Source organism: Anser anser (assembly GCF_964211835.1).
Source record: "Anser anser genome assembly, chromosome: 5".
Lineage (NCBI taxonomy): Eukaryota > Metazoa > Chordata > Aves > Anseriformes > Anatidae > Anser > Anser anser.
In genome coordinates this window covers 22,657,263-22,672,456 of record NC_139725.1, presented here as the reverse complement: position 1 = coordinate 22,672,456, position 15,194 = coordinate 22,657,263, and the positions used below count along the sequence as shown (strand labels likewise).

General features: G+C 35.2%; 1 protein-coding gene across 2 annotated transcripts in view; it reads right to left on the bottom strand.

Annotated features, from left to right (window-relative positions):
* HEATR5A (HEAT repeat containing 5A) overlaps nucleotides 1-15,194 on the bottom strand; it is a 64,596-nt gene that overhangs the window by 14,484 nt on the left and 34,918 nt on the right. The window contains exons 16-27 of one of the 2 annotated variants that reach the window (XM_083837125.1): nucleotides 14,014-14,177; nucleotides 13,740-13,915; nucleotides 12,161-12,266; nucleotides 10,998-11,188; nucleotides 10,381-10,540; nucleotides 9,157-9,346; nucleotides 8,424-8,593; nucleotides 5,508-5,534; nucleotides 3,451-3,589; nucleotides 2,179-2,361; nucleotides 1,196-1,435; nucleotides 302-483 (exon numbers count right to left, since the gene is read on the bottom strand). In XM_083837125.1, the coding sequence (XP_083693251.1) occupies nucleotides 302-483; nucleotides 1,196-1,435; nucleotides 2,179-2,361; nucleotides 3,451-3,589; nucleotides 5,508-5,534; nucleotides 8,424-8,593; nucleotides 9,157-9,346; nucleotides 10,381-10,540; nucleotides 10,998-11,188; nucleotides 12,161-12,266; nucleotides 13,740-13,915; nucleotides 14,014-14,177 (1,928 nt within the window). The remainder of the gene's footprint in view (nucleotides 1-301; nucleotides 484-1,195; nucleotides 1,436-2,178; nucleotides 2,362-3,450; nucleotides 3,590-5,507; nucleotides 5,535-8,423; nucleotides 8,594-9,156; nucleotides 9,347-10,380; nucleotides 10,541-10,997; nucleotides 11,189-12,160; nucleotides 12,267-13,739; nucleotides 13,916-14,013; nucleotides 14,178-15,194) is intronic. The other variant, XM_083837124.1, reaches the window with a different exon arrangement.

Sequence of the window (15,194 nt, the reverse complement as noted above, 5' to 3'; positions counted from 1 at the left end):
GGTAGTTCCTGACTAACTCTACGCAATCCTCCTTTCCACAGACTGCCAACAAAAGAATATTGTTAGGTTGTTTTCTGTTGATTGTAATCGAATAGGGTAGAAGGAACAAGCTGAAACTTAAAAAACTTTGGGGCTAAAACATCATACACTGACTGAAAAGATGCTTTCTAGATAAATTAAGATCAAAATAAATGAATAATAGTTTCATTAACAAACTGAAACCTGGCTAGAGCATTACCTACCACCAAAAGCAAATTCTTTTAACTCTATACTTTTCTAACTTATTAACAATGGTGCTTACATTGGCTTGATACTGCTCCAGAATTACATGACCTGGAAACTCTGGTTCTGGAACAGCTGCAAACTTCCGAACAACAATTAGCAACGTCTGAAGCCCAGAAAGACGAAGTTGATCACTGTGATCTGTGGCAGCCATAAAAGCCATACGGATCAAGTCAGCTAAATGCAATACCAAAAAGTCATCTGAGAACAGAAATAAAAAATAGTTTTATTAAATTTAGATATAGACATAACATATTTTGAAAATGTTGGGAGCAATATTATAAAAATGTGTATTTCACATTCTACAACACATCAAGGATTCAGTTAAGGCAGTTTACATATACAACAATCTTACTTGGATATCTTATGCTAGCTGATCTAGGCAACTTTCCATTTGAATGTAAAAATGTACTTAGAATAAAGCATAAATATCTTTATGTATGATGCCCATTTTCTAAAAAAGAAGCTAAACAAACAGTTTTAAGGAAAACACCTCTAAATAAACACAGGCAGGTACTGAAAATTGACACTCTGTTTCTATTGGTAATTATGCAAATTAAGGAAAGAAAAATGTGGAGGTTTCTTTTGGTCATACTCCCAGATAACCAAACTGTGTTGCTGTAGGCTGGTGCCAGCTATCACTTCTGATTGCCAATTCTTAGGCAGAAACAATAGCTCCATCCACATGGTGCTACAAGCAGGAAAATGAGTGTAGATGTTGCAGTGATATGCCAATATTTTGACTAATTAAAGTCGCTCTACACCTTAATCAATATAGGCTTCAAATCAGAGTAATTAGAGGTTTCAGTGATTACAAACAACACATTTATGATGGATTTCATTAAGATGCAAAAAGCTAACACTCATTTTAGTGTTAGCTTTCTGTAAAATTCTTTCAGTGGTTAAGACGTACCTCTTGAATCACGTTGTTTTCTTTCCTGAGCCAAGGTTATGTCAAAGTGTGCACTGCCTGCATTTTCACACTGGTTTATAATTTTACAAACACACTCTGCAGCAAAAACTCTGGTAGACCATCGTGGATTACTGAAGGGATGAAACCTCTCATCACTTTCAGACGTTAATATAGATGCATCATCCACTTTAGCAGTTTCTTCTTCTTGAGTGGTATCTACTGAAGCTACTGTATTGAAATCTGTAGTTAGGACACAGGGAAAAAAAGTGGAAAACGTAATTTTTTTTTTGAAGGACTTATAAGGAAGTCTCTTCAAAGTTCATCTCTATCCTTCAACTTGCTATGACTCCCATTCAACCTCAGTGTATTAAAGTCAATGCTAGATCTAGAAACAAAGTGTAACAGAACTGTCTGCAATGACACATCACAAGTTACTTCCTTTCCAAATCCAAAAATCCAAAACCAAATAAGTTTTCCTTCTGCATCACAGGATGAGAGGGTAAAAGAGAGAGAAGGCGGAAGAGAAATCTTTTCACAATATTCAACCTAGTAATTAATTCTATTTGCTCGGGAGATTCATTAATGATATAATAGGTCTGCATCATTCTTATCCATAGAAAAGATGGTCTGAATATTTTCCTTGTAGGTATTTGCACTGGATCCACAAGTTCAAATGTATTCTGTATTTCCCTACCTGGTATGCCAGTAACTTAACATTAGGATAGTAAAACAGTCAGAATATGAACAGCCAAGACATACTACAATGCTTACAGAAACCTCTTCAATAGCAAAAAGGCAATCAGAAAAAGTCATATTTGTTCTGAAAGAAATAAGTTAAAAGGTCCAGTGTTTCAGTATGGAAGATGAGATACACTTCATGAATGTCAAACATTCAAGAAGCAGTAACAATTCTTCAGTGACAGAATGTACTGTTACAGGCCTTATTTTCATTGTGTTCTCTACTAGAGTCTATTGTTACTTACCAGCTGAGGCAGCAAGAACATCTTTACAAAGCTTCAGCCAAAAAGAGAGCTTTTCAACTGCCATTGAAGTAAGCATATGACTCAGAGTTTCTTTGATATCTTGGCACAATCTTTGATCCAATTCTTTGTCCAGCAAGCCGAGCAATGCTCCCTCCAGGCCTATTTCTCTGATGTTAATATCTACTAAGAACAAAGTCTGTGAGATGAATGCTATATATCATAAAACTAATTGCCACAGAAACACCACTGAAGGTTGCACACAGAGTAGCATGTAAACAACAAGTATCTAGTACTCAAATACTTTTGAAATAATAACATATATTGCTTTAATGCCATGTTTAAGTAATCTGGGTTAAAAAAAAAACACACTTGGAACTTTTACAGATAATACTACCAATAGGAAAAGAGTTACTCCAGGGAAATAAAATAATCCTACTCTGAATTTCACAACACTACTATCACCATAGTACCTGAGCTCCTGAAAAAAAATCGTCTTTGGCTATCTGATTCCTCACACTGAAACATATGGTAAATCTAAACTAATCTTTTAAACTGAAAACAGAAGTTGAAATTATTCTCCAGCATGGCTCAAAAAAACAAGCACAGAAATATTTTTTCAAAAATCAGCATTTTTACAGGATGGCTATAATCCATCTTCTGAAAAATTTCAAATTAGCTTGAATAAAATCCAAAGTGACATAATTTATTACCACCATACCTGTACAGAAGGGTATATAAGGATGAGCTAGTGATCATTTTCAGACCTTTTCGAAGGAAAGAGGGCTCCATACACTCAGGACATGAAAATTCTAGGGATCCTAGCTAATCATTACTTAGCTAATTCTCTGAATAGGTCAACAGGAACTTTCTTCAGCAGATTTTGCATACGTTCCCTCAATGACAGACTTTTAATTTGAGAGGAGATTTATATGGGAAACTAGAACTAATTATGAAAATACATGTAAGATGCAGGACTCTGAAGCTATAGGCTTGGGTTTCTGTAGAATTGCACCTGCATTTTTTAATTTAGTGACATTTACTATCTAGAGTATATGAAAAGCAATAGTATCCTTGTAAAATATTAGTATTTTACCACTAAGAAAGGTTTGATGCTTCTAAAATTTTATACTATATAGAAAACTGAAGTAGAAAATCTTTGGGGGTTAAAGACTTCAACAAGAACATAGCAAAGTTTTCATACTCATAGTGGAGTGTGTTTCGAATTCATTATCGGTGTGTCAAGTTCTTTGATCTCAAAACTTCAATACTTACCTGGAGTAAAATCTTCTCTGCTCTCTTTAACTAGTGCAACAGCATATTCTGATACTTCAGCAGCTTCTCTTTGTACAAGCTGACGTAGGCAAGCTACTACTGCACGTCTCAATAACAAGTATGAGCTACAGAGATTCACCTGAAACATGCAAAAAGAAACAATAAGATGGCTAACAAGCCTTTATAAGGTTGGTAATTTCTGAATTATTCCATAATTGCAATTACAAAAATCTGTGAAGTCAGTAAGCATGGAATTGATGCTAATTTTTCTTAGCTTTTTTTTTTCTAACTCAAAATGATTTTGCAACTCCTATATTCAGTTTTAACATATCAGTGCTTTTAATATTTTGTCACTAAAAGTAATTTACAAGACTGGTTTTGGGCCAGATCCAATTCCCACCGGTATCAGTAGAAAGGCCCCGTTAACTTCAAGGACAGCTAAATTGTGGTCTGAATGCATAAGGCTATTCCTTGCCTACAGAGTATATGAAATGGACTTAAAAACTCAGTGCAAGAGAAATATACTCAAATCATTGTCACATGTAAATAGGGAAATACCAATGTAATCAAAAGGGTGAGACAATCAACCAGGCTTTAGTAAATCTGAATTCCATGCATAAAAGGAAGTTTATAAGAAAGGTTAAAGAACACTGCTGCAATTTCTTTGCAAAAAATTATTATACTGTCAGATTACATCATACTGTTTTAGAGAAGGTGAGAGGAAGGGAGAGAGTTACTGGTAAACGTATCACACTATGACAAATCAGCTCTCCTGAGCAGTTTCCAGCAAAAATTTTATGGTGTCATCGTATTTTAGCATCACCAAGACAGTGTTTTTTTTTTTTTTTTAAATACTGAAAAACATATGATAGATTCACTATCACAGGAACAAGCAAAACCCCTTAAAAAGGGGGAAAAAAATCACCTCCACAAAACAAAAGCAAACAAACAAAGAAACCCCCACCATACCCATTGCCTCAAGTTTCTTTGTCAGACCATTTTGATTTTTAATTTGCTTGACTTCAGTTTTAAGAACATTCTGAAAGGGATCCCAAAGATAAATGAACCACATGCGTGGTCAGGCAGGACAGCTACACCAATATTCATGAAAATTCTAATTTAAGCTTAAGTTATCATCAAAAAAGTTATCCATTGCAAGTAAGCATTTGTGTACCCTTTGGTGCACAAAGGAGCTGTCACCATCCTTTAACTAAAATAGACAGAGCTGAGTGTCTGCTGCAGGGAAACCTCGTGGTAAGGTCATGCTCCTCATTTGTCAGCAAGAGGTCAATGTATGTTAATCAAAAAAACTAATCTTTACCAGTTAGTTAACATAGTTAAAAATAACAACTTAAGAACACAAAGAATAAGTGATAAAAATTTCAGCTTTGTTATGTTAGTAAAACTAAGCAGCATCTTCCGAATTTTTGTACATGCACATGAACCTACGATATTCGGAATTATATATTCAGTGCACACATAGATACACTCTCTATATAATTCTTCTAAAAGAAAAGTAACTTGACTCAGTAAGCATTTCTGCAAGATACTTCAACTGAAACTTCACAAACAAAAAATGAGGCTTTTAATGCAACATTTATGCAAGCAAGCTACACATTCTATTGCAAGTTGGACGTGCATAAATTGCATGCTCATTTTTAAAAGGGGGGAAAAAAAAGAGAGGATCTGATTCAAGCTACGGGACAAGGCAAGATGCACATTTTTCATCTCTCTCATTTTCCCATGTTCTCAGTAGGGGACACAACTAAACAAGAGACACAAAAATGCAAGCACCACATACAAACTTAAATGAACAAATAGTTCCCTTTCTGCACTGGACATGGTAAGATTAAAATGATACCTAACTAAGCACATAAATGAAATGTGTGTGCCTTCTGCAGAAAGTTAGGAAGGGTCTGGTTAGGATGGCAATCAAATGTCACTTGACATGCTAAAAGAAATTACATTAAAATGGTTAAGAGGAAGAGATAAAACATGAAATAAAAACAACACTGCAAACTGCTAAAGTTCAGGATTAACAAGGCACGGGGACCTACCAACACAGAATTATCCAACAAGATCTCCTGCACAAAAACAAATGACAAACCAGTCAAGACAAAACCAAAAATATAAATATCACAGTGATACCAACCACACAAGGAGACCACTACATGTAAATTCAGTATACATTAAAGTTCAGAATGCTATCTCAAACATACCAGAAAATGTATTTGTTTAGTTTATCTTACATTTATGAACAAAGTTAAATCGCAAGCCAGCTGCCCTTAAAATTAGTACTTAAAATAAATAGTACCAAGACAACATCAGAACATATTTAATGACACTGTATGTTTATTTTGTTGCAAAATGTCTTGAATATCTTGCAGCTGAAAACTGGAGTGTTCACTACATCGTACACTTCCACAGATAAACTCCCTAGAAGGCTGTGCTTACAAAAGCTAACTTCAGAGCTAACGTTAGACATGACTGAAAGATATGATTTCTATTCTGCTGGAGCCAAGAATTTAACTGACAGGATATGCACCTGTTAGATGCCAAGCCCAGTGCAAAAGATCCAAACAAGGAATACTTCAAGAAGCTGGAGAAGGGAAACTAGATAAAGACATGCACACGTACATGATAAAATAACTAACTAATGTAATAAATGAATAAAGAACCGAACTGGTGAAGCTGTTGCCTGAGCCATGTTTCGTCAGTGCTAGCATAACGGTCGAAATTCTGTGGGGACCTGAGCCCATGTCATCCTCTAGTGGGTGGAGGAGGTACTTTGCAGCTGCAATTGTGTTAACATTCCTAATGCTACATTTATAAATAAATAAATAATATAAAGAGAATGTCTATTTCAGAACTTAAAAAGTAAGTTGGAAGACAGAAATTTTCTGCAAACCTTGGAGGAAGAGGGTAGAGAGGAAAGTTCAAAGATCACTTATCTGACAACAGATTCTTTGCCTCTCTGTTTTTCTGCCTTAAATAACGAGTGCAGTGATGAATATCCACAGTATCTCACGCCCAACTTTTATACTTTACTTCTTAAGACTTGAAAATGCCTTGCCAAGGAGGAATGTCACACTTTGGTTACCGCATATAAAAATTTAAACTCATGGAGAACGACTTGCTGAAAGTCACCCTGCATACCAAGTGCAGTCGAGGGCCAACCAGTGGCTTACTCTGCTTCCCTACCGAGATGGTGAGGTAGAAGGTGGAAACTATGTGGATCATGGTGAATTTTGCAAATACGTCTGCTTGTGCAACTATCTTCTCACTGAACTGCAAAGCACACATTCAAATCATCTCCGTTTATGACACTCACGAGTGACATATTGACATGTCCTGGATATCAGCAACACTGGCCTTATTTTTATAAGAAGTTCTTTACCATGAGCAAAATTCAATCATGTAAGGCCCCTGACTTTGGTGGAGTCCTCTTCTGTGAAGCTCATAATAGTTTCTGAGGACGAAGACGCAAGTGTGTATAGATGCACAAACACATATACCAAAGCCATGAAGTATGCTTCTTAATTTATTATTATTTTAAAGTTCATAAGGTATTTTAGGAAGTAGTTGAGATAATTCCTAAAAATAATAAAAATCGATAACATCATATAGACAAAAAGACTTCATCGTGACTTCCTATTTATTCATAGCTACTTGGTATTAGTTAGAGAGATCATATTGTACATGAAAGCAGACTGTAAACTCCATGGACTTTCAAATGATCCCAAGTGCTAAACACATCCTCTGTGCAAGAGAGTGACTCACTTGATTTGTTTCAACTCTATCAGTGTAAGAAAAAACGTGTTTTGCCTAGAGAAGAGAAAATTGTAGCTGATGCATGGTAGAAGAAAGAGCACTTAGATGAGTTCCAGCTCTGCAACTAGTATATATACGCCTATGACGATATGAAGCTGAAAGAGCTTGTCCTTCAATTTCTCCTGGCTCCCACAATCATCTTTGTAGACAAATGGAATGAAGATAAATGGAAGGTATCTAAATTTGATACAAAGCCAATATATGGTTGGAATTGATATACAAGCATTACCCAGGGGAAGATCTGAATAAGAGCTAAGATAGACAACAGATCTAAAATAAACAAACACACATACACTTTGTCTTTATTTTGTTCTCCTCTGATTTACAGGGAGACTAGACAGAGTTTTACTTAAAAACAAACAAACAGAACCCTAGCCCCTAAAAAGACACAAAGGCTAATAACTACCAGAAAATTATTGTTATTTTCTTGATAGAACTAAGTGTCTGGGAGCTACTCAAAGAGAGAGATACCCTGGGAAAACAAACAAAAAACAGCAAGCAAAAGAACCCCCCTCTTTGTCAAACAGGGCTGAAAAAGTTTTTTTTTCTGAAGACCTCATTTCAGACTATTACTTATGTAAGTGTCAGAAAGTTTTATACTGGCTACCAAGAAGTTAGTACTCTAAATCATTAGTACTAAAGACATGACAAAACAGAGAAATCTACAATTTTTCACCGTCATGAAAAAACAAACAAAACCAATCCTCAATAGTTAGTATACACACTGTTTTTTGTTTCTTCTTCCTCCTGTTTTTTTTTTTCATTTTTATTCCTTTACCTAAGACATAAATGCAACTGAGGAAGAATTTTGGCCAGCTAAAATAGCTGGTAAAATCCAGCACAAAACTGTAATGGATAGTATGTTCTAACAGACAACTGGCCTGATTAAGAGCAGCAGAACACACTTTCAAGTCGTTCAGAAGGACAAGATTTTTTACAGTGTGCTCTCTTATAAAGGGAAACAGAAACTGAGAAAATAACCAAAACCATGGAGAATACTTGCCTAAAGGAATACCCCCCCACCACACAATGATCACTTACACTGGTTAAAGAACCATCTGCATTTTTTAAGCATTTCTGAACACAATATTTTAAAATACAGCTAGTATTGTATTGATATAGACTAGTAAACATATACTCACACATAGGCAGCTTACAAGGTTAGACAAGTTGACATGTCGGGGAGCAAACATGTGAAGCTGCTGAAGACAAGAGATGGCTTGAGCCTGAACAAGGCAGTCAGGATTATCTTGCATCACTGCACAGCCCAGGAGACAGGAAGTTCTTAAGGCTGAAACTGTCGCACTGCTGCCTATATTCAGAAGAAAAAACGTTAGCTTGTTTGTTCTTTAAAAAAAACTTTTCTTTCTAAACATAACCTATCTTTTCCCCAAGCTACCCGTAACTCTCATCCTCTTGAAGAATACTGTGTGTATCTATCTGTTATACTCTGATATCAATGAATCTTATTGCTCTGTGGAAATTTCAGTGTTCAGGTAAATAAAACTTGATGCATCATTTTAGGTGGCCAAATTTTACATGCCTGCATCATAGCTAAGACAGACTGGCACCAAACTTTTTAAGTTGTAATACCTTATGTTTTCATGCTACGTGTAAGAATTATCAGCCCAATGCAAGGCTTGGAGAACCATTTCAGATTAAAGAAAAGATGTCAAAAAGAAACATTATTTTTGGAAAACCAGCAGCCATATCATCTTGACTGCATAAACTCATGGTCCATGCTGCTGAATTGCAACAAGGAAAAAACTTAACAGATGCTTATTTGCTTATTAAATTTGAATTGCACATTCAAACAATGTTTCATAATTTTGATGCTTAAACCAAAAGAGACTGGCAATATTGTATAATCCATACCTTGCAACTCAGGGCCCAGCGTGGTAATCAGTGCATTTAAACAGCGACCAAGGCTTTGGTGAACTTCAGTGTAGGTAGGAGGCACAGTCAACAACAACATGAGAATGAGAGATAAGGTAGGTTCCACATGCACATGATACAAGGGGCCAGCTAAATCTACTATCAATGACAGAGAGTGTAGTGCCCATGCCTGTAAAATAAAAGAAGCAACCATGTTATGCCTATAGGACAGAATAAACATAACATCTTTTAAAAATTGACAGTGCAAAGAAATTCAGTTTGTGTGATAAAAAAGTTGTCCTTATAGTTTCCCAAGGGACAAATGGAGACGTTTTAGAAAGCACTTTTAAGAACCAGGTGCTTAGTAAGCCATTTTGAATATTTCATGAGGAACTTTGTTCTGCAATTAAAGAACTGTTTTAAAAAATTGTCATTCTTCATTTCTAAAAAATAAATTAATGGCAGGTTAAATTAATGTTATTATTCCTCAAACACATTGTTTGTAAAATGTCTTAGAGTCCCATGTGCAAGAACAACAGAATTACCAAAAATATTACAAGAGTGACTAAAACATGGTTTTTTTTGTCTTGATTATTTTGCACCAATAGCCACATCTGTTTCATGCCAGCATACGGTGCTTCTCTAAGTAAAGATAATGTAGATAAGGCTTAAAATAATTCTTTAATTGGAATTTAGATGATCACATGCAATACACTCAATGTCTCTTAAAGCTATTTTAATAGATAGTTTTAGACAGGAATAATCTTCAAAACATCTTGCTTTATTCAAGGAACTATCTTGACCAAGTTCTGTGTCATTCAAGCTACAAATCCATTATTTACTATGTAATCCCTCATGGAAAAATGCTGTGAAGCATACATCATAGCAGAGACCAAAACCAACAAGAACAGAAAAACCAGGTACCATCTCAAGGTCAAGATAGAGGTAAACATGAAATTAATCAATTCCTAAAACATCTCTGAAGCCAGCATATTTTAGCCTTATGATCCTCATTGATCTTGAAAAAAGAACCTCTTGTTTCTCATCATAGCTCTTGCTTGGAAGGTAGATTTTGAGCCTGGGCTACAGTTTTTATTGCTGCTCCAGCCATCACCTGTTAGTTATATCTAACAAATTGTGAAGTGTTATTCTTACAAGAAAAGAACTTTTACTTTAAATTGTAAATCAATTAATTTGTAAGAGAACGTTTTTAGATAAGTGTACCTGTACATCAGGAGAAGTACTGTCCTGAGATAAGGTATAAAGGATTCCAACACATGCATTCAGGTGCTGAGTAGAACCTATTCCTCCTAAGTATCTATACAGACATCCCAGAGCCAAAGAATGGCCCGTTCTTGACACCACATCTCTAGCAGATTTTAGCCTAGTAATTATAAGGAAAGAAAGCTGTTAATGTGATATCTAAAACTGATACTATGCAATAAGCACATCTACAAATGGAAATTGTAATACATAATCAGCATAGTATTTTATTAGACATGGTTATATTGCAGAAATTCTAAGTTTATCATCTATCACCTGAAAGAAGTAGCAAAAATATTTTTAGATATACTTAAACAATGTCATTAGAACAGCAGCCCATCTAATTCATTTGCAAGTCTATGTGCTTACTTAGACAATCATCTTAAATAGTAAAACTAAGAGCTATATGCAGAAACAAGGCAATGCTTTTTCCTGTTAATTTCTCAAGTGACATCAGATTTAAAAAGGCATACAGCTTTTGTGACTATTCTTTTAATTATCATCATACTGGGGCCCAGGTATATTTCAAGTGTTTTTAAAAACTCAACGAGTAATTTACTGTACTTTTTTGAACTTACTTGTCAAAACTAACTTGTGCTAATCCAGCAGTGAAGGCACTGTCAGAAACCACCTGTGCCAACCTGGCCCAACATTCTGCAGCAGCACACCTTAGAAGGGGATTATTGCTTTCCAAGGCACCCATTACCAATGTAACAGCAGACCTTTTAACTTCTTCTGGACCTAAACTTCCTTTGCAGTTGGCCAAGTGCTAAAAATAGACAGTAAATATATTAAACTTCAAGGCAGTACAGTAATCAAACTGTGTTTTTCTGTCAGTCATGAAAAAATTTCAAGATCTGCAGAAGGAATTGAATTTTATTTCCCTCTCATCTGAGGAGTCCCTTAATTTTGATTTGCTGTTTTAGAGTTAGAAGTCTAACTCCAGATAAGCAAGCATCATATCACAACATTATACTATCAACATACAGATTTTAAAAAATAATGGATAAATTGTAGAAGAACACAGTAAACCAACACCCCAACAAAAATTCAGGAAACATCGAGAAGAAAAATAGTGACAACAGAATAATGACACAAAGGAAATAAAAAAAATCCCAGTCCAAAAAAAAAAAGAGTATGAGCAAAATCTAAAGCAGTTGAATTGCATACTAAATACGCCAGAAATACTAATACTGTATAATGAGAGGTCTTGCCTATTATGAAAACATTTGTCTTATTTTGAAGAATATCTAAGGAGGAAAGAATGACAACTGCACATGAATAGAGGAAAACACACATAAAGCATCAGGGAAAAGCAAAGAACAGCTGATAGCAATGAGATGATTTTTACTCATCTTTACTTGTCTTTACCTCTACAGTATGAAATATGAAAGAAACAGTGAAACAAACAGAAATGATGCTAACAGAATTTTTCCATCTATTTCCTATTGGAATTACACTAGTATAGATTGTAATATACTATAGTGTGCTAAAAAAGTTTTTTATCACCCTTTAATGTTAAAAATTGAAAAAATTTAACTGTGACTATTCAGCACTTCAGGAATATGACATTACAAATATTGCCGCAGAAAACAGTAGGACTGATTTTTACCTAGATGATTAATGAAAATGACATCTACAAAGACACACCTGAACCAAAGGATGCCATGTTTTAGTAACAGAATCAACATTTTTGGCTGGGAAAGTGGAAGACAAACAATGGAGAGAAACAAAGATTTACCTTCAAGGAAGTAGAAAAGGCTGACACAACGTTTAATTGTACTATTTGTTGCCGTGATCCTTTTGTTTGCTTTATGGAATTCAACAACTGTTCTAACACCTGGAGCCTTAAACAAAAAGAGAAAAAAAAATCACAGAATTAAGAAGTGAAGGAAAATCAATCTGCCTTTTTACTTTATAACACATATCAAAGCCTATATTGTATAGAGAAACAGTTGGAACAAATATTTTAAGTCTCGAGCCTTTTCCTTCAACTGGCATCCTATTACTTTTTTTTTTTTTTTTAATATTCTCTATTACATGATCATACTCTAAGTTCATGAGCTTTTTACTTTTGTTCCCTTATAACTCTTATAACTTACATGTTTGCATATAATTGCTGATACTTAAGTAACATGAGACATACTATTAAAAGGTACTGTATATGGGAATGATATATTTTGCCTTATAATTGAGAAAGGAGTCGTCAAAAAAAAGAAAAAAAAATCTAGTTATATGCAGCAAATAATTCAGGTATTGAGAAATGGGTGAAGAACAACCAGCAACCTGATGACAAGAGGGGTAAAAAGCACAGACAAACTCGGGGGAGGGGGAAAGTAGTTACTCATGAGAGAATGAAGATGGAAATAAGAAAAACATAATACAAAGCATGGGGCAATTTTACTGGCAGGTATGCATGTATAAAAACAACTGCCTTGGGATTACACTAAACAAAACTCCATACAGTGACAGAGTAGCCAATCTAAGCAGTGAAGACATCAAGACTCAGGACTCACATGCTGAACACTCATCCCTTACAGGAAATTACAAAACCATCTTCACCTACAGGGATTGTGATTTGAGGATTAACTACAATTGGCTTTAAAAATACCAAGGTACATTTAATTAAAAAATAATTTATTTGGTCTGATGCTACATTCAAGAAAATTACCAACAGCATGAGGAATAAGCACCAGCATGCAAAAATGTTGATGAATTTCTTGCCTCTGCAATTGGCATGCTTATGTGGCAATCAAAATGCCATGTGGGCAGTGGGAAGACATATACAGACACACAAAACCCAAGAGAATTATCTAATTCCTTTCAGACTTCTTCATCCTTCTTCTCCTTCTAATTCCTTCAGCCTTTACAGAACTGTATGAAGACACATATACTTGTTTCTCTCCATTCACTTTTTATGCAGAATAAGGCAGTCAAAGGGTTAAATTTTGCTGCGACTTCTTACCTTTTTCCCTTGTTTGTTTCAAAATGTTTAGTAATTAGGTATTGTACTGTAATAATTGTGTAATGTTATTTTTTTTATTGTTCGGGCTTTGAAAATAAAACAAATATTTTTCTCAGTCAACAGAATTTATTATGATGACAGTAAACTCTTACTGGATGTGCCTTTGTATTGTGAGCAACTTTAAACAGAAAGTCTAACCGTTTTCTAGTCTGAATAATGTTAATCACATAGTTGACAAAATCTACTTTCATAATTCACTCATTTTTTCAGAAATTTCTTCGGTATTCAATCTCAAGCACACTGACCATTTTTTAGCATCTCCCAAATTCCCGAACAGTTAAAATTACTACTTTACCTGTGAGTTTCTCCTATATGGGAAAAAATAACTCCAAAAAGACGAGTTGCTGCACTGACAACAGACAATACAGGAGGTAGTGGTTTAGGTATTGAATCACACTTTGCAACTTTCTCATATATTGAGTAAGGGTCATACTCCAGGCTGCCTCCAGCTACGCTGTTACCTAAAAGGAGCTGCAAGATATAAGTAACCAAGTCATAACCAGCACTGACCTAAATAATTAGAACTGAATGAGAAAACAGTAACACCAGCATATTAGGCCAAGAAATACCTGCTCTTCAATAAATCGGTGGTCAGTCTCTTGCAGTAAGGGACCAAGTAAAAGGAGATCATCTTTGTGACAAAGGGGTGGAAGCAAGAATGTGGAGGCATCGATCTGGCTATCTGGTACAGTTAAGTCTGCAACCGACTCTTTCAGAACAGCACAGAAGCTTCCTTCAAACGAAAGAAAAAAAATATTCAAAATTTTCAGTTAATTAGTTGCCACGTGCAATTTTATGAGCAAGAACATATTTATAGTGAAATAGCAATATCCATCTAACATTTTTCTGAAGTTCTCAAATAGTTAACTGGAGAACACTCTCTTCTTGCTACAGAAAACAACAGAGCACTACTTAAGGTAAACAAACTCTGCATACAGTGATCTAGAAGATGAAAAACAGAAACCTTTATCTTTACAGAAGGCATAATGCCACTAGTTAGGTACACTTACAGTTAAAATAGAGGCAAAAAGGCACTTAGAAGGACAGACATAGTTCTACCACAAATTTGCTGAAAATTAATGCTGTGGAATGTGTTACATAACCAGGCAGGAATACTTGGACTTGGCAAGCAGAAGCCATTTCAAACATTCATAAGGTTGGTAACTAACCAAAAGCTACAGACTGTACTCCACTGTCTCAGGAGTTTGCACTCACAAAGCAAACCATGAGGAATTTACTCTGCATTACATTATGATAGTTTACACTAGTAATTAAAACTTTCACATATTTTTGTGTCTAAAGATTCAGCCAATATTGTACATTATTATACTTAAAAAAAAAACAACATCAGGCATTCAGAGTCAGACTACTTGAGATTTTTTAAAACCGTCCCCACACTGAAAGAACCTTTTCTGGTGCTACACCGTACATGCTGAGAAATGCCTGGTGTACTTGATAAGTAGTATTGAAAACCACTGCAGAATTGATCTTAAAAGTGTATACATATTCTTTATACAAGTGTTACATACGAGTTTTAAGACTGCAAAGTCAAGGTGTAATGCATTAGGAAATGTCATCACTATGTGAGGCCTAAGTCCACACATCCAGTTCTTGGCATTCAGTTTTCTTGTGAGATGCTCACACAATTACCCTGTAGCACTAAAGTTGCTTATATTTTCTCAACACACAGAAGCTCCAAAAAGCGCAACACCACAGTTGCAACCACGTCTCTCTCCTGCTTCTGATTAGC